General features: G+C 58.9%; 11 protein-coding genes across 11 annotated transcripts; 5 read left to right on the top strand and 6 right to left on the bottom strand.

Moving 5' to 3' along the window:
- Positions 1–373: 373 nt before the first annotated feature.
- On the top strand, positions 374–2,095 carry EHS24_008317 (uncharacterized protein; the record flags this gene model as incomplete). Its single annotated transcript, XM_028623635.1, has 3 exons — positions 374–445; positions 483–581; positions 638–2,095. 3 exons carry the CDS (start codon positions 374–376, stop codon positions 2,093–2,095), a joined length of 1,629 nt encoding a protein of 542 aa, XP_028475609.1.
- A 499-nt stretch (positions 2,096–2,594) lies between these two features.
- EHS24_008316 (uncharacterized protein) lies at positions 2,595–4,587 on the top strand (the record flags this gene model as incomplete). The annotated part of the gene is made up of 11 exons (XM_028623634.1): positions 2,595–2,637; positions 2,788–2,892; positions 2,943–2,977; positions 3,038–3,128; positions 3,185–3,307; positions 3,349–3,693; positions 3,754–4,100; positions 4,156–4,227; positions 4,267–4,341; positions 4,403–4,486; positions 4,537–4,587. The coding sequence occupies 11 exons, from the start codon at positions 2,595–2,597 to the stop codon at positions 4,585–4,587; spliced, it is 1,371 nt and encodes a 456-aa protein (XP_028475608.1).
- A 190-nt stretch (positions 4,588–4,777) lies between these two features.
- Positions 4,778–6,969, bottom strand: TWF1 (Twinfilin-1; the record flags this gene model as incomplete). The annotated part of the gene is made up of 6 exons (XM_028623633.1): positions 4,778–5,767; positions 5,811–6,074; positions 6,113–6,187; positions 6,234–6,356; positions 6,410–6,588; positions 6,861–6,969. The coding sequence occupies 6 exons, from the start codon at positions 6,967–6,969 to the stop codon at positions 4,778–4,780; spliced, it is 1,740 nt and encodes a 579-aa protein (XP_028475607.1).
- Positions 6,970–7,241: 272 nt separating this feature from the next.
- On the bottom strand, positions 7,242–8,557 carry EHS24_008314 (uncharacterized protein; the record flags this gene model as incomplete). Its single annotated transcript, XM_028623632.1, has 6 exons — positions 7,242–7,453; positions 7,492–7,571; positions 7,608–7,894; positions 7,974–8,087; positions 8,125–8,321; positions 8,377–8,557. The coding sequence occupies 6 exons, from the start codon at positions 8,555–8,557 to the stop codon at positions 7,242–7,244; spliced, it is 1,071 nt and encodes a 356-aa protein (XP_028475606.1).
- A 321-nt stretch (positions 8,558–8,878) lies between these two features.
- RMT1 (type I protein arginine N-methyltransferase Rmt1) lies at positions 8,879–10,190 on the top strand (the record flags this gene model as incomplete). The annotated part of the gene is made up of 5 exons (XM_028623631.1): positions 8,879–8,955; positions 9,020–9,146; positions 9,244–9,939; positions 10,015–10,142; positions 10,184–10,190. 5 exons carry the CDS (start codon positions 8,879–8,881, stop codon positions 10,188–10,190), a joined length of 1,035 nt encoding a protein of 344 aa, XP_028475605.1.
- A 414-nt stretch (positions 10,191–10,604) lies between these two features.
- On the bottom strand, positions 10,605–11,526 carry EHS24_008312 (uncharacterized protein; the record flags this gene model as incomplete). Its single annotated transcript, XM_028623630.1, has 3 exons — positions 10,605–11,202; positions 11,252–11,366; positions 11,418–11,526. 3 exons carry the CDS (start codon positions 11,524–11,526, stop codon positions 10,605–10,607), a joined length of 822 nt encoding a protein of 273 aa, XP_028475604.1.
- Positions 11,527–11,977: 451 nt separating this feature from the next.
- On the top strand, positions 11,978–13,213 carry EHS24_008311 (uncharacterized protein; the record flags this gene model as incomplete). Its single annotated transcript, XM_028623629.1, has 1 exon — positions 11,978–13,213. One exon carries the CDS (start codon positions 11,978–11,980, stop codon positions 13,211–13,213), a length of 1,236 nt encoding a protein of 411 aa, XP_028475603.1.
- Positions 13,214–14,016: 803 nt separating this feature from the next.
- On the bottom strand, positions 14,017–14,429 carry LSM5 (RNA-binding protein lsm5; the record flags this gene model as incomplete). Its single annotated transcript, XM_028623628.1, has 3 exons — positions 14,017–14,049; positions 14,112–14,212; positions 14,309–14,429. 3 exons carry the CDS (start codon positions 14,427–14,429, stop codon positions 14,017–14,019), a joined length of 255 nt encoding a protein of 84 aa, XP_028475602.1.
- Positions 14,430–15,738: 1,309 nt separating this feature from the next.
- Positions 15,739–15,900, top strand: EHS24_008309 (uncharacterized protein; the record flags this gene model as incomplete). Its single annotated transcript, XM_028623627.1, has 1 exon — positions 15,739–15,900. The coding sequence occupies one exon, from the start codon at positions 15,739–15,741 to the stop codon at positions 15,898–15,900; it is 162 nt and encodes a 53-aa protein (XP_028475601.1).
- A 1,074-nt stretch (positions 15,901–16,974) lies between these two features.
- ERG11 (Lanosterol 14-alpha-demethylase) lies at positions 16,975–18,642 on the bottom strand (the record flags this gene model as incomplete). The annotated part of the gene is made up of 2 exons (XM_028623626.1): positions 16,975–18,450; positions 18,520–18,642. 2 exons carry the CDS (start codon positions 18,640–18,642, stop codon positions 16,975–16,977), a joined length of 1,599 nt encoding a protein of 532 aa, XP_028475600.1.
- Positions 18,643–19,267: 625 nt separating this feature from the next.
- On the bottom strand, positions 19,268–21,538 carry EHS24_008307 (uncharacterized protein; the record flags this gene model as incomplete). Its single annotated transcript, XM_028623625.1, has 2 exons — positions 19,268–19,809; positions 19,882–21,538. 2 exons carry the CDS (start codon positions 21,536–21,538, stop codon positions 19,268–19,270), a joined length of 2,199 nt encoding a protein of 732 aa, XP_028475599.1.
- Positions 21,539–23,655: the final 2,117 nt, after the last annotated feature.

Genomic DNA, 23,655 nt, shown 5'->3' with positions numbered 1-23,655 from the left:
AGTGGATAGGACTTGGGGTTGTTATGACCAACGATCGGTTGAACTGATGAGGGTCAGGGAGCAGACTGCTATTGTTGTCCGAGCGGCGGCGGCCGAGTCCCAAGTAGCGGCGCAGTATTGTGCTGTGTTTGGTGACTCACCGCCCAGTTGGCCAGTTCTCACGTCTTCCCTCCAGCAGCCCCCACTTTTGTAACTGTTCACCTTCGTTCTACGCCTCGTCTTGCTCACCGCATAGCCTCTGTCGCTTGTTTGCTACGTCCCGGCTTTACGGGCACCTCCACCGCGCTCGTAACATCCCTGTCCACTGCCCCTGCAGTGCAGCTGCGGATTCGCTGTCCCCAATCGACCACCGGCCCATGGCAGCAAGCAGGTGATGCTTGCAGGTATCCCCCACCTGATCGGTTCAGAACGCAATGGGAACGTGCACTCACCGTTGGATAAGAATGTGAGCTGGGTTTTCAACCAATGGAGCTGACGACCAGTTTCCACATCTTGCCCTTGCGGGGCCATCGCCGGCTTCCCTCCTGTACAACTCTCACCGTCCCACCACCATTGACTTTTCCGCCTGGCCACCCCTGACTGTATGTACAGTACCTGCACTACTTGACATGTACTGCAAACCAAGCTAACATGCAAGATTTTGAGCAGGACACAGCCGCTGAACCCAAGGAAACTCGATGGCGAGGTCACTGACCCCTTTGAGAGTCGCAGTTCCGACGGCGGGCTCGATGAGGGCGACAGTGAACGCACGCCCGCCAGGACATCTGTGCTCGCAAGTGTGGAAGCAGTGTCCGCCGAGAAGCTCCGTTCACTCGAGGTCGAGAAGCAACTCCACGACACCAAGGAGAAGCTCTACGAAATCGACAGTGAGCGCCAGAGCCTCATGCTCGCTGCCACCATACGCGAGCACGAGCTCCAGCAGGCCACGGCCCAGGTGTCCGAGCTCACGCTCGCCACGGCGCGCGCCATGGCGGAGAATGAGCGTCTGGAGAACGTGCTCAACATTGAGCGCGAGGCCACGGCGTCGTTTTACGCCAAGAGGATCGGGGACCACGTTGTCCAGCTGCACAACGCCAAGCAGGTCAACGACAGCCTCACAACATCCCTGGCCAACGAGCGTTCCCGTGCCGACTTGGCGGAAACACAACGCGATCAAGCTGTGATGGAGCTGAAGAAGGCGAAAGCACAGCTCGAGGCGGTTGAGGGAGTGCGACAAGATGTCGCGAGATCGCCCGGGAGTGCTGTGAAGAGTCAAGGTGTTCCCGAGGACCTCTTGGAAGTAGGGGACAACCCTACGTTTGTCGAAAGAGCAATGAAAAGGAGCGGCAGCTTTCAAAACCTCGACTTGGACCTCCAGGACAGCCATAGCCCACGCGATCGTCACCAGGAGGAACATAATCATATTCGTACAACACTTCTTGCTGCCTTGGAGAGCCGCCAACTCCAAAACAACATGTTCGGCCTGGCGCCAATGACGTCCCCCACTCCCAAGCGGCAGCCCCTTCAGTTGGCGCATTCCCGACGCAAAGACATGACCTACACCTATCTGGTCGAGAAACTGAGGTCAACGGAAGATGCCCTTGCCCAAGCCGAGCAAGACGTCGTGTCTGCAAGGGAGCAGGCCGAATTCTGGAAAGAGCACGCAGAATCCAAGCCCATGCGGTGTTCAGAATCAAGAGAGTGCCACCAACCAGGTTGCTCGTCGGGCCGACTGAATGACTGGCGTTGGAACGTCAGCGACGCGACTGCTGTGGCCGACGCTGCTGCCACCGACATGCGGCTTGAGCATAAGCATATCCCTGCCAGGGTCCAATGTGCGCTGGAGACTCTTGTCCTCGAGTTCCAGGCCGCGTTCAAGCCCATGGGGTCTGCAGAAGCCGCTCCTCGACCCCACCTCGCCGATACACTGGTCCTCGACGAGACACTTCAGAACAAGGACGGTCTTGTCGTTCAGATGGACGTTCTGCGAGGCCCAGCCGTTGACCAGGACACTGCTTGGCCAAACGTCGACTCTTCTGAGGGAGACGCGGGCTCTGGGGAGAGTGGTGCGCCTCACCCTTCCCATCACCAAGACGTGCCTATCACATCGACCTAGACCTGTATAGTTGCCACTTTAACTTTGCACAACACATGTAACATCGCATCGGCAACCAGACGGACGGTTGGCGCTCCGTCGCCCCCGCGGGACCGGGAGCCTGCGGGTCAATTTTAATCCATTAGGTTATTGCCCTTACACATGCTTATTTTGGTTTGGCTCGCTGGCAACAGTGTCGATGTAGGGGTCGTCTTGCACTTGATGTTTGTCTGCATCGTCCAGCACGGCCAGTACGCGACTGAAGCTGGGTACCTACCCGCTTTGCGGAATGCTGTAAATGGACACACGGCTGTCGGCCGATTGGCGGGGGGCGGGGACGGGCCCGGGAGCGCCAGAGCGTCCTTAACGCTCCAGACCGGCCAGACCCCCAAGGCCCGAAGCCCATGCCCGCGTTTCAGCGGTTTGGTGAGCCCCGTCGATACTGATCCTCTTCACACTCGTACAACTCGTTCAACACGATCAACACACACACACCATACACACCGACACCGAATCCGCAATGTCGGCCCTCCTGGCGCAGCTGCGGGGCTACAGCCGCCTAGGTGAGTGACGTCGACGCACGCGCCTGCCAAAAGGATGTAGGGGCGGTAACAATATATGGGGTTCTCAACTGCGGCTGGCGCGCTGCGCGATACTGCGCTAGACATTACAATTCATTTAGACGAACCATGATGCTGACGACACTTGCGCAGGCGGAAGTGGCAGTGAGCTGCCCACCACTGCTGAGAAGCAGCAGCAACAGCAGCAGCAGTCGTTGATCCGCCTCGGCGCCCACAAGCGGCTGGTTCGCGTTGTTGGTGAGTGTTCAAGCCTCGCTGTTGACCTGGCGCTGATCCAACGCAAACAGTTGGGCTTGGTGTCTTGTGTTTCCTCGCATACACTGTACGTCACCTGCGAGGCCCACCGCATGGCCGCCATACAGGTCCAGTGTACTCGCGTCAGTGTCCTCCCATCGACAAAGAGACGCGGCGACTCGGCGGCTCGCCCGGTTTCTACTATCTGGAGAACGTATGGTACAACAACCGAACGTTCCGTGAGTTGCTAGGCCAGGGATTGCCAATGTTCAGACCTCTCACACCAAACCACCAGACGCATACAGCTCCCTGCCAGACGCGCTGCCAAAGCAGGACGAGACCCTGAGCGCACTGGGATTTGTCGTCGCGGAACATGCGCGCGAACAGGCCCCAGACGTTTGCTTTGCGGGCACGACTCGTGAGTTGGGACTCCCATGTAGCTGTACTAACTCTACCCAGTCTTCCTGAACGAAGGTGCTGGCGACGCATGGAGTGGCATGTACCACTACTACCACTTTGCTGCCGAGAACGTCCTCGGCGGCCTGGCGGCCATGGCCACCTGGGCCGGGGCCAGGGACCTCGTCCTGGGCAAGGGTATGGGCAAGGGCAAGCACGGCGCGGCACGCGACCGCTACGTTCCAGACCAGATCATCGTCCCCTGGGATAACAGGTGGCACGACGTGTACGGCATGAACGACATGGTCGTCGAGGGTATCTGGAACGACCAGCACCTCGGCCCCGACCAGTGGGCGGTCCTCGAGGAGGATATGGAGGGCTCGGACGGGTGGATCTACTTTGAGCGCAGTGAGTTTTATCAAACGAGCATGGAGGCGGGGAGAGCGATGGAATGAAGCTGAGCTCTAGTCGTCATCGTGGATCGATGGGCAGCACACCGCCACTCGCCCCAAGTTGAGAAGTGGTACAAGATGGCAGCAGGCATCTTTGAGGAGCACCACCAGCCTCACTTCTTTAGCGGCGCACGCAACCGTCTCCTGCACCACTACGACATTCACCCACGGAAACCGTCCGACCCCCAGCAAATTGTCTACATTGATCGTCAGAACAGTGACCGCAAGCTGCCGGACGCGACACACACGGAGCTGTTGCGCCAGCTGGAAACGTTTTCCGAGACCGAGCGTGTCGATTTTCGGTATCTCAAACTAGAGGACATGTCGCCCAGAGACCAGATCGAGGCCGTGGCTCGTGCTAGTGTGCGTTACATACGCTCAGCTAAGCACAAGGTAGTCGGAGCTGACTGTTACACAGATCATGCTAGGCGTTCATGGTAATGGCCTCACACACGAACTGTGGCTGCCAGAAGACTCGACTGTCATTGAGGTACGTCGACCCGGCGGTGAAGCAAGCTGACAATGGAAGCTCTGGCCTCCTCACTCATTCCAACGCGACTATGAGTGTGTGGCTACCGTCTTGGGCCACGAGTATGTCGCCATTGTGAGTACCTGAACTCGTCGTCACCTGTCCGGCAGCACATTCACAGCTGACAACCTTGCAGCGCAACGACTCGATCTACACCAAGCAGCAGCAGACGAGCCACACCAAGGGCCCTGACGAGTTGCACAGCGGCACCCCAATTCTTGTAAGTGGTCACTCGCCTGGTAGAATGTCGCCGCTGACCACCCGCTCCAGCTCGATGTCCCCTTCTTCATGTCTGTTCTCAAGGGTCTTGTTCGTGGTTAATGGGTTCTTCTGGTTTCTGTATGTATTGTTCGTGGGGACTATCCGCAGGAAGGACAGTTGTATCTCGGGCGCGCGAATCTCGGCGCGAATCTCTTCTCGGGTCATTATTTGGAGTCAAATGGATTCATAACAATTGCAATCCCTACGGCCGCCGTTACATTACGCCTCTGCACATGGTCACCTCGCGTCACTACCTCCTGCCCGCGGGCCGTGGGCGGGAGAAGCCACCACCACCAGCGTTGACACGGGGGCCGAACGCATCAAAGGCCGAGCGGATACGCTCCTGGCTGTCGTCGGTGTCGTTGCCGCCAGCCGAGGCCGACACGGGCGTGGCGGGGGCAGAGTCGGGAGTAGCCGTCTGGGAACGCTGCACGGGCTTGGGACGACCAAAGCCAGCAGGAGCGGGGGCACCGAACACTGGCGCAGTGCCCGGGGTGGCAAAGCTGCGAGCGGCCGGGGGAGCGGCCGAGGAAGGGGCCGGAGCACCAAACGACGCGCCGGCAGGAGCGGGGGCGCCAAAGATACGGGCAGCCGGGGTAGGGAGGCTGGAGGCGTGTTTGGGACGCGAAGGGACAGCCTCACGGATGTGCGGGCCAGCGAGGTCCGACTTGTCGCTGGTCTCGAGCTTGCCAATGATCTCGCAGCCGGCCTTGTCCATCGCGTCTTGCTGGATACCACGGACGGTTGTCGAGTAGACCATGCGGAAACGAACGGGCGAACCGGAGGGGCACCAGTAGATGAACAGGACACGACCCTTGCTCTCCACGACTGGAGAAGGTGGCGACACGGGGGACTGCTCAGGCTCGGCGATCTCGAGCTTTTCGACAGCGGGCTCCTCCTTCTCCTCCTCGACGTCCTCCTTCACCTCCTCGTCCTTCTTCTCCTCCTCCTCGTCCGCCGCGTCACCGCTCTTCTTGTCATCGTTCCAGCGGGGAGCGTCGCTGGTGTCGACCTGACGAGCACCGCCCTGCGATGCCTGGAAAGTGTTGCGGGCCGAGGCAGGCGAGGCCTTGGGAGCAGGGGCAGCAACAGGAACAATGGGCTTGGGGGGAGGAGGGGTGGGGAACGAGTAGAAGACGTAGGCGGGCGACTTCTCGGGGACCTTGGACGCAACCTCGTCGGGTGTGCAAGCCTCTGAGCGGAGGAGGTTGACCGCTGAAGTGTTCTTGGAGTCGATTTCCTGGACGGCATGAGTACAGCTCAAACCGAGAGGATACACTCACAAGAGTCACAATCCAGCCGTCGTCAGAACGCTGCGCAGCCTTGAGGAGCGCATCGGCAACACCATCCTGCCACTGGGTCTTGCCGCCAAGGCCAATAACAGCCTTGCGACGAGCAGCAGCAGCCTCGCCGTCCATCGCAACGCGCTTGGCCTCCTCAGCCTCGGCGGCCTTGATCTCGATGAGGGCCGCCTCCGAGGCAGTCAGAGGAGGAGGAGACAGAATGTGGTTGAGGTGAGACTTGAGCGCAGCCGGGGTCAAGTCGTTCTGGCGGGTTAGACTGAATAAGCAAGTGAATGACCCACAATAGAAGTCGCAAACCAGTCATGCTTGAAGTTGTTGGCGCCGAGGGCCTTCATGAGGCCGGCACGCGATGAGGCCTGGAGCATCTTGGCGCGGACCTGGGACGTCAGCTCGCTCCGAGACAGAGGTATCCTCCATCGACTTGATAGAGGGGATGACAGAGGTCTGACGGAACCAACGCCGGCCTTCGGAGTCGCAGGTCGATGACGGGCATGGTTCAACAGTCATCGAGCCTGGCGCAGAAGGCTGCAACACCGGTCCCGGCGTCCAGTACACCCGTGGAGAAGCGCACAACTTACACCAGCATCGTCGGGCACAAAGGTGACCATCATCCACTCGTAAGAGCCGGCGAGCTTGCTGTCCAGACGGTACGCAAACGAAGCGGGAGTCTGCTTCGTAGGGAGGGTAGGGGGGAGGAGGGCAATGTCCTCGGTGTACGTTCCCGAGGGCGACACAGTGGTGACATGCTTGTACGCCTCTGCAGAGTGTGTCAGTAAGGTCCACTAAGCTGGAGGGACGGAGGGCACAGAGAGAAGGCGATGGTGTACACTGCTGGGGAAGAACGACAGTACCGCAGCAATAGAGGTTGGTTCAACACCCAGGAGCAAACGTTGTCCGGCAAGACTGTAGGAGAGCCTCACTAAGCTGCTATCATGAAGTCGACTTCGACAGCAGCGTGTGGTCCTACAAGGCCATATGCAGAGGAGAGGAATGAAGATGGGGCACCGGCACGAGGAAGTCCAGACTCACCACCCTCGATAGTAAACACGAGCGCGCGCGTGCTCTCGGCGTTCGAGGTCGCGGTCGCAAAGGCGGCCGCCAGCTCGGGGGGAACACGGATTCCCGACTGCGCAGACATGTCGAGCTGGGATTTGAGGAGCGGAAAGAGTTGGGTGGGAAGGGGAGAGGAAGAAACGGGCTGAGATGGAGGCCTATAGAGACGGGGTTGAGTGGGATGGGATGGGTGAGGTGGCCGATGGGTCCGTCAGGCACGGAACGGCAGTGTGTGGTGACGTCGGACGCGCACCGTGAACCAGTGTGGCAGAATCCGGATCTTAGCAGACATGGATGCTCTGCTGCCTCAAAAGGGAATGGGTAATAGTGCTGGGAACATGCATAGAGAGGTACTGTCTACTTGGACTTGACCTTCTTCTTCTTCTTCGCAGGTCCGTCCGCATCCGATGTACGCTTCACAGGCTTGGCTGTGACGGCATCCACCGTCGCCATCTCCACATCTCCATCGGCTCCCGTCTTCACCGCCTCGGCCTCGATCTCGACCTCGGCGCCAGGAGGAGGGACAATGCGTGGCGCAGAAAGAACAGCCTTGTAGGTGCGTCGTGCCTCTGGTGGGTTAGCTTACGAGAGCACTAGGTGAACTCACGAGCTCGGAGAAGAACCATCTTTGGTGTGTTGGACACGGCCTCCTTTGCAAAGTTGGCAGGCACACCAAGAATCGTCGCGCTGAGAGTTAGCCGACGTCTCACCCAACCAACCCACAGATTAACAATGTCCATAGGACCACGGAGACCCTCTGGGCTGCCACCGGGTCCCGACGAAAAGATGATGCCGCGGCCGTTGGTGACACGCACCAGCTCGCGAGCGTTGGACAGGAAGTTCTGGCGGTATTTGCGAGCGACGTCTGGGGGAACAGACCGCGAAGGGAAGAGACCAGCCGAGTAGAGAATTTCGAACACCACGCCGTTGCGCTGCGCCTGCCTGATCTGCTTGCGGTTCAGGCGGAAGTGGTATGGCCGCTCGTGGAGGGGAACGGTGATGATGGAGATCTGGCGGTGAGCACGATGCCGCAAGGTCGCACATTCCAGCAAAGCCACAATATGATGCGACTGAAGTTGGTTCACTCACTTGGTTGGGGCCAGGGTTGGACAGATCTGTGCACGCAAGCTGGAGAGCCTTGTCGCTGCCAACGTAGGCGGAGAGAATGTCATAATTGCGAAGGGCGGCAGTGTTGCCGGCGGTCTGAGGTGAGCAGGTGACATCTTTTGAATAAACTCACAATCGGGTGAGCCTTGCCGTCATCCAGACGCATATGGTAGCGCGCAATCTGGACTAGGGTGGGTTGAGTAGACGAGCTGGCAGAGCTCGTGTTGGCGAAGCGAGGGTCCAGGTCCGCATATGGGAGAAGGCGAGCCTCGGGGCTACCGAACGGGCAAGCAATGACGTTGGTGGACTGCGGCGAGGTGACAGTGTGCGCTACAACAGTGTATCCCACTGGCGGGTTAGCGACAGAACACGCTTTAGTACCCACAGTGGCCCTCGAGAGCAACGGTACGTGCGACTTCGGCACGCTCAGTCGAGGACAGACCGGCCCAGCAGTCGGTGGGAGCTGGTCCTGCCTCGACGGGGGCGGCCTTGGCTTTTCCCTTGCTCTTCTTTGTAGTGGCAGGTGCGTCTGGCACTGGGAAGGGCACGAAGAGGTCGTAGTACATGGCCCCGGGTTGTTGACGAGGAAGGGGAGAGGTTGGGATTTGTTGCAGAAAACGGGTCAACAGCCGGTCTACAACCACAGACAGCCAGAGAGTCTCCATGACCTAACTTTGAATCCTTATCACGGAATCACACTTTAATCTTCGGATAAAATTAATACACGTGTAACGCGATAATTCTCGCTGATCGATGCGATAATTCTGCTCTGAACCTGGCCATGGGAGGCACCTGGCAGTGGGGTGTGCGTCCGCCCCGCTGTTGTTCTTGTCCACAACACCATCGACAGTTGCCCTTCTATCTCATCTAGAATCCAGCAGCCCATCATGTCCACCACTCCCGCTGCCGCCCCCCCTACCAACGGCGAGACCGTCGCCCCCGAGTCGATGACCAGCCGCGACTAGTACGTCCTCCGTTGTTGATGACTGCGCCAGACATGTCCAAGCCCAGTAACTGACAATGTTTAGCTACGCCGACTCGTACGCGCACTTTGGTATCCACGAGGAGATGCTCAAGGACACTGTCCGCACCATGTCGTACCGCAACGCCATCATCCAGAACAAGCACCTCTTCAAGGACAAGGTTGTCCTCGATGTGAGTATTTTGTTGAGACTGCAACGTCAGCGGCGGCGTTCAGCACCTGGATAGCCCTGCAGTTGCGATGAAGTGAACATGGCTGACAATATTTCAGGTCGGCTGCGGTACTGGTATCCTCTCGATGTTCGCCGCCAACGCCGGTGCCAAGCAGGTCATCGGTATCGACATGTCCAACATTCTCGACCAGGCCCAGAAGATCATTGACGCCAACGGCTTCTCTGACAAGATCACCTTGATCAAGGGCAAGCTCGAGGACATTGAGCTCCCCGTCAAGGAGGTCGACATTATCATCTCGGAGTGGATGGGCTACTTCCTCCTCTACGAATCCATGCTCGACACTGTTCTCCTCGCCCGTGACAAGTACCTTGCCCCCGGCGGTCTCCTCTTCCCCGACACTGCCACCATCTTCCTCGCCGCCATTGAGGACCAGGACTACAAGGAGGAGAAGATCAACTTCTGGGACGACGTTTACGGCTTTGACTACTCGTGCATCAAGGACATTGCGCTCAAGGAGCCCCTTGTTGACTGCGTCGACCTCAAGTCGGTGGTGTCGCAGCCTTGCGCCATCAGGCACATTGACATCCGCACTGTCACCAAGGAGGACCTTACCTTCAAGGTCCCCTTCGAGCTCAAGGCTCAGCGCAACGACTACGTTCACGCTTTCCTCGGCTGGTTTGACATTTCGTTCTCGTGCTGCCACAAGCCCGTCCAGTTCTCCACTGGCCCCCACGCAAAGTACACCCACTGGAAGCAGACCGTCTTCTACACCCCGGAGACCCTGACCGTGTCGGTGAGTACCGCCAGCTGTGCAAGACGCGGCGGATATGTGTATGTGCGTAAATGCAATGGCTAACACCCTCCGCAGCAGGACGACACCATCAAGGGCACTCTTACCTGCGCTCCTAACGCGCGCAACAACCGTGACCTGGACATTGAGATCGAGTACGACGTGTCGGGCGCTGAGGCCACCAAGGGCAAGATGGTTTACAAGATGTACGTGACACACATGTTGGAGGACGCTCATATCTTACCAGGTCGTAAACGCCTTACCCTCCATACCCCCCCAAAAAACTGCCATCTCTCACTTACCTGTCTCATTCCACCTGCACCACCACCACCACATCCCCCTCCTTACGTTCCAACCCAAACGGCCATCACGCTCGCACATCAGGTACTGAGATGGCTGTCCTAGTAGAAGTGCATTGTACGATACCCTCATGCAACGCCCCAAGGTGTGATATACATGGGCAATCGGATCTCTACAATCTAGCCGCTTGAGCCAACTGGCTCTCCTTGACACTGACACACACTTTTGATTGACTTTTGGGCTTGGCGGGCAGGAACGATTTCTCAAGATATTTTAAAGCAATGTTGTGACGTGGTTTGACTCGCTGGGCACGGTGCCTAATTATTACGGCTGCACGGGTTGACCCCTTTTTGGGGGGGGATGGGAACCTATGCTCCTAAGCGCTTGCGGTCTCCCCAGGCATCGTCGATCCTGGTAAGGTCCCCCTGCACGCGCCTGACACCCATCTTGCGCTCCATACGGGCGTTGGACCACTCGGAGGGGATCTCGATGCCGTCGAGATCCAAGAGGCCACGGAGCAGGAACTCGTTGAGGCGTGCGTGCTCCTTTTGGAGGGTGTCAAAGGGCGGGATGTGGGCCGGGCGGTTGGTAGCGTCCTTTGACGTCTGCGAGACAAAGGTGGCAATGCTGGCCTCGAGCGGGTCGACGACACCCTTGACGAGGTTGCGGATCCAGTCCGTGAGGACCTGCTCGTCGTTGGTCTCGGGCTGCTTGTTCTTCTTCTTGACGACCTGCGGAGGAGGCGTAGGGGTGGGAGCCTGGGGGATGGGGTCCTTGTTGCCGACGACAGCGAGGAGAGAACCGTCCGTGATACCGTAGGCCGAGAGCGTGAGCGACTGGTCCTTGAGTACAGCGCCCTTGTAGACAATCTTGAGCTGGTCGACGGGGATGCCAGTGTGGTGTGCGAGGGTCCCGGCGAGCTGCGAGACCTGGGTGATCTCGGGGTTCTCGATGGGGATGTTAAACCTGCCAGTGTCAGTTGTCAGACAACAAGGTGGGGGTCTTCACTGCTCACTTGTGAGTGCCCCACTTGACCTGGATATGGATCAAGCCGGACGCATTCTCAGCCTTGGCGCGGCGGAATGGATTGCGCAACGACTGCATGGCGGCGCGACCAAGAAGGGGAGGAACTGGGGACGGGGTGTAAGCATGTGACACTCGCACGCACGGTGGGAGCTCACCAGATGCTTGAGACAGCTTGGGCGAGGTTGCCAGACGGGCCGAAGAGGGTGATGAAGGATGGACAAACGGACGGAACCACGGTTTGGGGTTGTCGTCACTCCAGCGCATGTGCGTGGTGTGGACGGGACGGAGACGGGAGCAGATGGGAGAGGCGACTGAGATTACGGCACTGGTGGTGGCAATCCGTCGCGACTGTCTTTTGGCGTGTCATGTGTCCCGCAATGTCTTAAGGTGAAGCGCATTGCGGGAGGAGACATGGGAATGAATCCAGGCAGTCTCGTACGGGAAGAATGGAAGCATGAAGAGGATGTTGTGGAAGGAAGCCACTCGAGCGTAAATGACGCACCGGCACGGTGGATTTGCCACCCACCCGGACGAACGCGGCGGCACCAGTGTTGATGCTGATCGCTGTCTTTTCCGTCGCCGTCTCGCACTCTGTTTGTCTCTCACACACATATCGATATTGTCTTCCTGCCTGAGCTGTCTCATCACTCCTATCTACACACTTGCATTCACCACCTCCCGTCCACCGTCGCGCCCCTCGCTGGCCGGTCCTGCTATGGGAGGGCTGCGCTTCCCGTGGATCAAGCTTGGCGACGAGACCGTGTCCAAGACATACACCAACGCCCTGCTCGACACCATTGCCTCGTACTGTGCTCGCACACAACAGTTTGAGACTCTTTCCACTCTGGCACTCTCGTCCAAGGCCACACACGCACTCGTCGTTCCACACCTGTACAGCTACTTTCGCCTGACTGCGGCGAATGCTGTCCCTCTCCTAGCTGGGCTCCGAATGCCCCCCTTTGACCGCACTGGCGCCCGCTACCACGATGTCCGTTGGGCCAACGCTCTAGCCCACTGGATTGTCATGGAGCGCCCCAAGGGCATCCCGTTGTGGGTTCGCGAGGTTGTCATGCATGGCTTGTCGCCTATAGACCATGACGTCGACGACAACGACGACGACGACGAGATGGAGGGGTACAGATCTGGGTCTTCTTCCGACCAGGCCAGCGGCCGTCCCGGGACCCGCAATCAACGCTCGTACCCGTCCCAGCGGTCTCACAGCCTCAAGATGGCCTACCTCAAGCAGATTGCTACCCTCCATGTTGATACCGTGCCGGACGAAAGCCTTTGCCACCATTTCAACATTATGATTGGCACCATCCTGAATAAGACAATGTACGACAAGATCTTTCCAAGAGTCAAAGAGGTCTCGCTGTCCTCTGGAGCAGTGTTTCAGCTGTCATCCTGGCAAGGCAACGACACGGCGCCCATGCACCCCTTTCTCCGAACTCTGGGTACGGCCTTCCGCCCCGACCATCTCTGCGTCCACCCGCTCCCCGATGACACAGTACACGAGTCGCTGTTCGAGTTCCTCACCCCTTTCTTCCACGGGCCCGGGCCCGCTCGACCATGGCAAGATGTCCTCGATTCGCAGCCGTTCGACCTCATCTGCCACCTCGTTCGCTCGTGGTTCCCCATGTCCATTACCATCCACGGCGCCGGGCGACAGCTGGTCCCAAGCCCGCCTCGGGTGACGATGCGAGTCTTCCTTGCCGATACGAGCAGCCGTCAAGGCACCGTCGTCGATACAATGTCTGGCGACATGGCGTTCCGCCGGAGTGCCGAGGACGCGCCCCGGTGGGAGTGGATCTACCCGACTTCACCGTCGTTTGACGAAAGAATGAGGCGCAACGACAGTCTGATCAAGCTCGGCGATACAGCAGGGTTGGAGCGCGTCAAATGGAGTGTGCAGAGTGAAGCGTCCGAGTGTAGGTGTTGTGGAGGCAAGTGAGAGAGGGAGAGGGAGGGAGGGAGAATGAAAAGGGGTCGGGCAGGAAGAGTCGTGGGCGGGAGAGTTATACATAGCGAACGAGATAGTCACCCCCGAATGATGTAGCCTGTATGTGAATCATGTATGTGTCTCCGTGATCCGTGACCTGCCTCAGTTCAGTGGCCAACAGGCAAACAGTAAACGCAGCGTCCTTGCAACCCCCAGGTGGTACCAGCGTGTAGCCTTGTCACTGTGTCCCAGTATGCCTCCCCAGTCTACCTCGTGCGGCTTTGGTGTCGTACTGCATGATGTCCGTGTAGGGGCCACACCGACCAGGAAATCAAACCCAACACTTGCTGGCGGATACTCGAAGAGCGTAGCAACTGATGACGGCCCACCGCACGGTTATCACCAGCGCAGTCTTGTGGGCAATTCGCTAACCCCTGCATCAACGGCGACAAGTGCGTTCGGATCTCCACCGCCATTGCAATGGAGGTCTTTGCGGCGGCAAGTGGTTAGTTACGGCGTCATTAGCCAGAGCATGCTGCCCTAAGTCACGGTCTCCCGACGTCGTCTTTGTTGCTAATGGTCACATGTTAGGTGCGGGAAGCGTCTATCTAGCGCCGCGGGGGATACTGCAACTGTCAGCTGTACTCAACATCGACCCCCAACTAACCATGCAGTGTCATCTGGGGTAGATGTAGAGACACGGGGGGGCAAGGCTCGGTGGGAAGAGCGGCGAGGCGGCAAGCTCCGCGCTCCGCGCGAGCGGGGACAGGCGAGGGAGGGCTACGGATGAACACGACAGGATGTCAAGTCACAGTCTATGCACGCGGGCCCTTGCCGCCGGGAATGAGCTGGAGATGAGTCAGTTTACGCCAAGCTCACGTCGAGCAGTGAGGGACACGCCAGCACGCACCATGGCAATGTTGTTGCCGTTCAGCAGGGTCTGGCCAAGACCAGTCTCGGTGATGCCCTCGGGGGTGACCTCGTACTCGGTCACGTCCTTGAGAACCATGTCTGCCATTAGCTCTCATCCACCGAGCTGGTGCCATCTTGTTTTGATCCAGCGAGGAAGGAGAAGCCCGTCTCGATGACCGGCTTGTTGTCACTCACTGACATAGTCGTCAAAGCCCATCAGGGTGCCGGTGAACTCGCGCTCGTTCTTCATGAGAACCCAGATGGGGCTGCCAATGCAGCGGTCGACGAGCTCGAGGGGCAGGATGGTGCTGGCCATGGTGGTGAGGTGGTGGATGTGGGTGGAGGTACGTTGCTTGTCGTTTGAGGTCGTTTCCAGGATCCAGTTCTCGATGATCGCGAGATGGGCGCGGATGCAAATCGGTGGTTGGGGTTATTGGTGCCCCCCTTTTAATTTGTTTACATATGTTTCCTCCTAATGAGACGTGTAAAAGACGGGACAGGGAGGTTCAATAGGAATGTTAGGGGGACAGCAGTGATAGAGCAGTGTTCTAAGCAGACTATGGGGTTATGGGGAAGGATGAAGCGGAAAAAGTTGAGCAGGAATGGCACTTTGGGCGGTCGTTTGTGAGCTGCTACGACGTTGTGTCGCGATATTCCTTTCCACAGTGCTTCGTTCCAAGTCTGCAGAGAGGCTGTACCGCGGTGATGCAGCAGACCAGCATAATATAGCTGTTCCAATGGTGATACCCCCCCGGCAAGGCGGCTGACGGTATGACACCTCGATGATTTGTGGCACAGTGTAGCCACGAGGAGGGCATGTTAACTTGCTTTTCTAGATTTTAACGGCTCTCTGGTATGCCCGGAGGCTGTACGGATCAGGTAGACAGTCGAAAACAATGAATTTAATATAAAGGTGGTGGTGAATGGTGATCACAAGTGTTGGTCATTGCGGGGAACAAAGCTCATCGGCGCCCTCCGGTTGGGGTTGGCCGAAAGTCAGTGCTCAGTGTGTGTGTTTCTCAACCACTCCTTAACCCAAAAGGGACTGAGCAAGTAGCATCCACCAGAAGTCGCTCACGGTACTGCCCAACTGGCGAGCCAAAGATTTCTCCCGTACCCTCTACGAGCTTCCTAGTGGTACTCTTGTAGTGCTTCGCTCTGCTCGCTGTTGAAATCTGCACCGGCCCGGCCCCCAGAGCCCTCAGTGCCCAGCGCCCAGCGCCCAGCGCCCAGCGCCCAGCGCCCAGCGCCCAGTATCCACCCTCCTTTGGGTCCCTTATAGGCCGCATCCAGCAGTGCAAGAGGTTTCCTTGAGACTGGGAGTGGCCTTTGACTCTGGGATGCCACTGACAGTGCTCTACAGGTATACCATCAACCACCGACCCCCACCATTGGTACAGGACAGACCATGCCCAAGATCTCCTAGCAGGACCTGTGGCGGGGCCTTCAGTGCCCAACGTGAGTGAACTCCTCCAATTCAGCAATGGGTACAGTGTCTGAATTGATATTGAGACAAAGACAAAGACAGACAGTGAGAGCGACGGCGGTGGTCGCGACAGCGACTGGGTGAGTACCTGGCGGAGTGGTTTCCACCCACGGACCACCCTCGCGCCCATCCGCCACCGATGGAAGTGACGACAGCAGCTGATACCATCCAGGATTGTGAGAGGGGCGACACCAGTGACAATGCCGACTTTGCCGCCTACCTGACCCAGACCGGCCAGATCAAGCAGTCCGAGGTCGGTGGGCTCTTTGAGGAAGAGGACCAGGATAAATGGAGAGGATGACGAGGATGGCGAGTGGAAAGAATTCTCGAGGCTATGTAGCAAGGGTGGTCAAGCCCACGACTACGGAAGCAGTGATCGGTACATAGTCGTATGTTTGTGCACAGTTGATGTAAGGCTCAACGAAGCTTTGGACTGTGCAGCCTCTCTCTCTCTCTCTCTCTCTCTCTCTCTCTCTCTCTCTCCAGGGTCATGAAGTTCTGGGCACGAATCAGACACCTGTTGACGCGCTCTGTTTTTCAGAGAGAGTGCTAGCGGTTGAGATGGTTAAGCGCAACCAGGCTTCAAGCCCACCGATCAAATAATCGGGCACTGCTGCTCAGTGTACCAGTGTGTGGTCTGTCGGCTCAAAGCTGGGAATGTGTGAGTGGTCGTGGTCGTGGTCGTAACTGAACCAGGGGACCCATTTATTTCCATTTTCCAAAAAGAAAAAAAAACAAATCCGTTCACCCACTGCCACACTCCACCAACAACAACAATCCGGTGTTTGGGTTCCGCCAACTCATCGGTAATAGAGCCTCCCAATGCAAGGGAGAAGGTGTGCAATGTACGGACTCGCATTTACTTGCTGTGGCTGATGAGTGCTTGCATGGGCCGCAGCGCTGCGGCAGCACTGTGAAAACCGTGTTGAAATCATTCGAGCCTTTTCTGTGATTGTGGCCATGGTGGCATCATGGGTACCATACCAACACTGACCTGTCACCTTTATCTGCTTTTTACCCTTTACAAAATTACTGGCATTGCCTCAGGCCCTCAGACAAAGCTCTGTGCGAGCAACCCAACACCGATGGCGTGGAACTCATGCGATTACGTGATGCAGCGTAGCAGCATGACCAACATGTTGTTGAGCAACACGGTTCTTTCTCCCGTCCATGTTCCCATGCAAGAAGGATCTCTAGAGACACAGAGTGACATAGCAGTGTAAAATAGTGTAATCTATGACGGGGTATTAAGTGCATATGAGGACCGGTGGGGCGCAGCGTGGCACGTTTGCTGGGGTGGCGGAAACTTCTTCCCCATGTGCTCCACTCTTCCTCGTCCTCGACCTCTTTCGCGTCCTACGAGCTCTAAAACGCTTTACTTGCGCGCCGTAAAGGTGACCAAACCCACTTCGGGCAGCACAATCATCGAGTTGTAGTTGGTCGCAGGGAATGCCTTGGTGCCCAAGGTGAGCTTGAAGTCGCGGACCATCAAGCCGACAATCTCGGAGAGCTGGAGGTAGGCAAACTGCTCGCCGACGCAGCGGTGGCGGCCGGCACCGAAGGGCTGGTAGGGCGACTCGGTACCCTTCGAGACGGCGCCGAAGCCATAGTCGACCTTTTCGCCGGCCATGTACTGCTCGTTGGCCGCCTTTGCGACGCCGCCGACCTCGAGCCAGCGCTCGGGACGCCACGTGGTGGCATTGTCCCAGATGCGGGGGTCCATCTGCGAGACGCCCGGTGCGGCGACGATAAAGTTGCCCTTGGGGATGATGTACTGGCCGCTCTCCGAGGGGGCCGAGAGGGACTGGGGCACGACAATGTCCTGCTTGACGGCGCGGTAGATCGAGTGGATGGGGGCGTGGAGGCGGAGGGTCTCGCGGATGCAGGCGTCCATGACGGGCATGTTCTTGGTGTCCTCGTACGACATGTCGCGGAAGGTGCCGTCGGCGTTGCCAAAGAGCTCGACCTGCTCGCGGTACAGCTTGTCCTGGACGTCCTGGTTGTTGGCGAGGTTGAGGAGGATCCACGACGAGGTGGCAGACGAAGTGTGCTGGCCGGCCATGAGAATGGCGATCATCATGTGGGCAATGTCACGGTCGGTGAGGGGGACGCCGTTGCGGTACTGCGAACCCTGGAGGGCGGCAATCATGTCGTGCTCGTGGTCGTGCTCGCCGGAACGGCGCTTCTCCATAATGCTGAGGTAAAAGTCGGACATTTCCTTCTGGGCACGGTCGCGGCGGCGGTACGAAGGGAGGGGCAGGTTGGGGAACATGAAGTTGATGGGGGTAAAGCCCTTGTCGAGGTCCTCGAGCAGGTGGGCAAAACGGGCAGACATACCGGCGCGGACCTCCTTGCCCTGGAGCGTACGCGACGCCGTGAGGACAATGAGCTCGGCCATGACCTTGATCACTTCGACCGTCTTGGGGCCCGACTCCTTGGTGACCTTGAGCGAGTCCTTGAACCAGGCGCGGGTCTCCTCAGTCATGAGCTCGGCGTACGACTCGAGAGCCTCGGTAGTGAGGCCGTGCTTGATAAACTTCTTTTGCTGCATGAGCATCTCGTTGGGGCAGTCGTACACGACGCCCTTGCCGAAGACGGGCGTGGTGAGGTGGGTGTAGGCGTCCTCGGCCGAAACGTGCGACGTCTTGCCACCGAGCGAGAGGTTGTTGCCCTTGGGGCCAAGAGCCACAGTCATGCGGCGACCAAGAAGGATAAAGGTGAAAACGTCTCCGTACTTGTCACGGCACTCGAACATGAACTTGTACGGGTCCATGCCATAGTAGGCCGCAGAGCCAAACCAGGGGATGTAGTGGAACACGACGGGGGGGAGCGACTTGTTCTTGGGGATCAACTGGGGATGATGTCAGCCAACGGCAAAAGAAGCTCCAGCTCGAGCTCGAGCTCGAGCGTCTAAACACACCAGCTGCTGGAGGACGTTGAGGACAATGGCGAGGAAGGGGACGCCGACGACGACCGCCGCGACCTTTGCGGCGGTGGGCAGCTCATGCACCCAAGCAGGGATCGCCTGGAGGATAGAGTCCATGGCGGGGGGGGGGGGGGGGAGGGATTAGGCGGAAGGAGTAACGAGAGTGAGGGGAACGGCGGACAAAACACAAGTGAGAAAGACAGACGGTGTGATTTGACGCGTCCTCTTTGTTGCTTGCGCTCTCCACATCCGCGCGCACACCGTAGTACGATCGCGCGTTTCAATCGTACCACCTCGGATCGCCCCAAATATTTGCTCCCGCTCCCGCCCGTTTTTGATTATCCCGGCGCCCGTGCCTCGCCGAGATCGCATCGTGGCACGACGAACAATGAGGCAGCGTACCCAACAGCTGGAAAAGGTCGCCGACATGCATGGTGGTGCCATGGTGGCCATGCAACCAATAATGTATGGTGCGATGCGATGCAATGCGAAACGATGCCACGATGCCACGATGCGACGATGCGACGCTGCACACAGACTGCCACACACAACCCCAACCGACTGCATCCCTTTCCCTCCTGCAAAGCCAGCTATACAGAGTGTCCAGGCTATACACTGTGCTCGTTGCACAGATATATATGCCTCCACAAAAACGACGCAACAAAACACAAAAAAAATGAGAATATGATACTACTTAAAACCTACTGTAAACTGGATGACTGACTGCTGCTCACACTAAAATCTACTCGTCGTCGTCAAGCTCATCCTCCTCGTCCTCGCTGACCCAGTCATCGCCGCCGAGGGGTCCCCCGGGTCGTCCCGCAGGATCGACATCGTGCGAGTGTCTGCGCTGGTGCGCGTGATAGTGGGCGGCCATGTGGTCGCCGTGCCCTGGTCGCATTCCTTGTGGCTGGAAGTGCGGGGGTGGGCCATGACCATCGAACCCGGGGTGGCCAGGCTGCGGTCCACCCATGTATCCTGGCGGTGGTGGGCCGTGGCCATAGCCCGGTGGCGGCGGGTGGTGCTGGGCCATGTGCATGTGCGGGTGCGGCGGTGGGGGGCCGGGCCGGGTCGCATAGTACACTGGAGGCTGCGGTCCGCCGTGGACGTTGGGTCCCATGTGCATGGGATGCCGTGGCTGCGCGGAGCGCTGGTTGATCTGTGCCGCCTGGGCTTGCTGTGCCTGCAGCTGATGCACCTTGGCATGGCGTTTGAGGTTGGACTGAACCGAGAACCTCCGGCGGCACGAAGGTTCCTTGCAGACGAACGGACGCTCGCCAGTGTCTAATTAAGGTATCAGCGTCAGGTCCCTGGAGAACAATGCCCAAAGGGCATGAGAGAGATTGTAACACTTACGGCTATAGGTATGAATGCGGAGCGAGGACGGGCGCGAAAAGGTCTTGGCGCAATAGTTGCACGAGTACTTTGGCCCAGAGCTCGGTCCGCTGTTCTTGGTGGGGCTTGTTTCGCGGTCGTCGTCTTTGCGTTCGTCCGCCAGGCGCCGTGCGCTCTCGGACGCCAGCACCTCCATCCCACGCATGCCCGGATCACTCTTCGGCTCCGCCAGTTCCTCTTCTTCGACACCACCCACAAACGACCGCCGACGGTCATGTGGGGGTGGAGGAACCAAGACGGCGTTCTGCCGCTCTCTGAGGACCGCAGAGCCTCCCAATTCAGAGTCGGAACTTGGGGGCATGCCCGGCACAGACGTGACCGAGTGGATGGATTCTGTCGATTCGCGTCGTACTGGCCACATGGGGGCCTCTGGCGGCGCGAGCCGGCTGTCACTAGGTGATGGACCTGGTGGTCCCGAGGTGAAGAAGCGTCCGCCCTTGGCCATGGCGACATCGTCGCCACTGCTTTCCATGATCAGCTCGGCGAGCGATTTACGCCTGTCACCCTTGGGTCCCAGGGGCTCGGGCGATGGCGGGCGCGTGCGTGACACTCGTTGTGGGTCGCCGCCTGGACCACCTGGGCTGGGCACTTCACGAAGAGAAGGGATCTGCGGGATCGACTCGTTCGAAAGCGACGGTCGGAACAGTGACGGTCGACGCTCGACTGGGGAGCGGTTGCGTGAAGGTGGGTGGCCTTCAGACTGCGGCGACCGCTCCGAGGCGGTGAGATCGGCAAACGAGCGCGTGAGGGGACCTGTCATGGGCGAGTTGCGCGATGAGTTCATGTCATACTGCGACTCCACAGGAGGTGTCAAGGGAGACGCAAGGGGCGTACCAGAGATTGACCCTCGCGACAACGTTGAAGATGACAGCGGAGGGTAGAGCATTGACCGGAGACCATGGCCCGAGGCCGAGGATATCGAGCCAGACGCTGGAAACGACGCGTTACGGCTTTGGGCTTGCCACTTGAGACGCGCAATCTCGTCGGCGTCTGGCAACGTGGGCGCCAGGTCGGACCTGCGACGCTTGAAGTCGGGTTCCTCGTCGAGCGGGCCTCGTGTACTGAACGAGCCTGCACGCGAAGGGTAGCTGGAAGTTGAACGCTCATCTGGCGCCCACCAGCCGCCAGACTGGCCGCCCTCGTTCACAGATGACGTCGAAGAAGAGAAGCGTGATGTTCGCGAGGTTGGCGAGTCAAGTGGCGAAACTCCAGAGTTGGTTACCGAGGTGACGCTGGGGGAGGCGTAGAATTGGCCAAAAGGGGAGACGAGGGGGGGCTGGTCTGCAGCGTTGAGGAGAGCCTTGATACCAGGCAGGCTAACAGACGAGCTGTCGCTGTCGCGGTGGTCGGGCATGGGTGGACGGTCCTCGCGTATCCTGCGCAGAGGGTGCCGCGGGCCGAGCTCGCCGTGCCCGTCGTCGTCCACACCAGTCTCCATCGGGTCGAGACGCGATACTCTGCGAATGATGGGCGGTCGCGCACCGGGGGGAGGTCCAGAGTTGGGGGAGAACGCAGATGGAGCGTTCAATACCAAGCGCGGTGATGGAGCGATCGAGTACTCGCGCTTGACGATACGGGTGGGGGAAGCTAGCGGCGAGTCGAGGTTCGAATGAGCCATTGGGTGCAGGTTTGGGGCACTCTGCGAGGCCACAGAGGGCATGTTCAAGTAGCCGGGGGAAGACCGAGCGAGGTGTTCTTTCGACAGACTGTAGCGAGTGTGGGCGCAAGGGGAAAGAGGGACAGAAGAAGGGAGAAGAAGGGGGGGATTGAAACGAATTTGGGAATAGAACCAGAAGCGTGTCGACGAGCAGGTTGTTGACGGTGAGAGGAGTGGGGGGGAGAGGTGACACGTTTTGTTGGAGGATGCGTGACAAGGTGGATGGAAAGTATGTGGGAGAGGTGAATAGGATGGACGGTGGTGGCGGTGTTTGGATCGATGGGATGAGGGACAGCGCACAGAGGCAGATCGGAGGCAGAGAGGATCGGCGTCGCGGAGGAAACGGAAGATAGAGAGAGACAAGGATGTGGAGTGGTCGTGAGATGAACAGAGTAGAGGTCAGCTCACTGCGACTCTCAACGGATAGGGAGCGATGATGGGAAGCGGTCATAACAGTGCTCGACCGCGAGCGCGACATGCGGGGCCGGGGGGCATGGTGGTGTCTTCTTTTGTGCGGCCATGGAGGGCATGGCCGCTGGCGGCGGGCACCTCGCACAGTGTTGGCTTGGACCGCGCCAGCGCCGTGTGGTATGAGATCTCTCATGTGAGGGGCCCGTGCCGAGCGACGTTGATGCGCCATGGACGCGCGCGCGAAACTGGCTAAACTGGGGAGACGATCTCTGTCCCATACCTGCACGCGGGGGTGGGTGCATGGGTGTGTGGAATGCGTCTGCGTCGTTCCTCTACTACGCAGCCACAGATCCACAGAAGGACACACACCGTCTCCGACACGGAGGTATGCAGACAGACAACGAGACACACACACACTCCACTCGCCCGTCACAAATGCCCAGAGACACGGGGAGAACAGACACAACACCCCCATTTGCTTATCAAACAATGGGGATGCGTGCGCGCGTGTTTGTGTTGCGCCGCCGCACATCCACACTGGCGATCCGTGGGCGCTGGGCGGCGGCGGGCACATGGAGAATGATGCACACGCTTGGAGCAACAACACCGTCGCCATACAGATGGCTACGCATCGTGATGCGTTTCGATGCGTACAGGCTGCAGGCGCGCTCACGGATCACGGACGTTGCACAGAGAACAGAAACTACACGCTCGGTCACTGGTCACTCACCGGTCAGGCGGGGGGCAATTGGACACACAAACGAAGCGAGGGCGGAGCCGACGTCAGACGGGGAGAGACTGGCGGAAGTGGGCACGCGCGAACGCGGGCGGCGGTGGTGACGGTGGTGGGGCGAGGAGAGATAGGGTGTATGTGTGTGTGTGTGTTGTTGTTGTTGCAGGTCTCGACCTGGATGCTAGGAAGAGAAGGAGTGGATGGGATGGGGTGAAGGTGGTGACTGCAGATCGCCGCTGCGGACGGACGCAAAGGAAATGTCACCCAAGAAAGCGATGCAAAGGTTGTACCCCGAGTCACTGTTTCCAGCAAAGCTGGGGACTACTCTGCAGGACGGGCAGGTCGGACGCAACAGACGTCAGACGGACGCTGGTCGATCACTTTCGCACGCTGGACGGGAGTGGGCGAGGACGCAGCAAAGGCTCTGTGCGTCGAGATGGTCGACGGGAGGGCGGGGAATTGGCAAGGGGTGTGGGCGGTTGGCAGAGTGGGGGAAAGGGGGGTGTGGGTCCGAGGTATGAGATGGTGTTCACGGCCGTGATGATGTGAGTGACGGAGAGAGAGAGCGAGCGAGGGGAGGCAGAGGTACAGAGAGGGAGAGAGGATGAACAGATGCGAGAGACGATGGGAGTGCCGGGGGAGGGATGGGTGGTGGTGGGTGGTGGTATAGAGGACGGGGGGGCGACGAGGATCCACACACAAGCGGTACCTTGGGATGGATCGGTGCGATCGCAATGTCGTGCCGTGGGATGAACCTTTGAGCTGGGACGTGTGGTCGCTCAACAAAGGCCTCCTTCTGTATTGCCGATGGGTGAAGCGGCGAGCAGCGAGTGGCGCACGGCGAGGATGCCGGCGGGGGTGGTGGGGAGGGGTAGGGGGTGGGGTGGTGGGGGTGGTTGTTGGGGCCGGCGAACAGAGAGACGATGAGCAAGAG

Source organism: Apiotrichum porosum, assembly GCF_003942205.1.
Source record: "Apiotrichum porosum strain DSM 27194 chromosome Unknown scaffold_7, whole genome shotgun sequence".
Classification (NCBI taxonomy): domain Eukaryota; kingdom Fungi; phylum Basidiomycota; class Tremellomycetes; order Trichosporonales; family Trichosporonaceae; genus Apiotrichum; species Apiotrichum porosum.
Note: the sequence above shows the minus strand (reverse complement) of the source record. Positions and strands in the feature narration are given on the sequence as shown.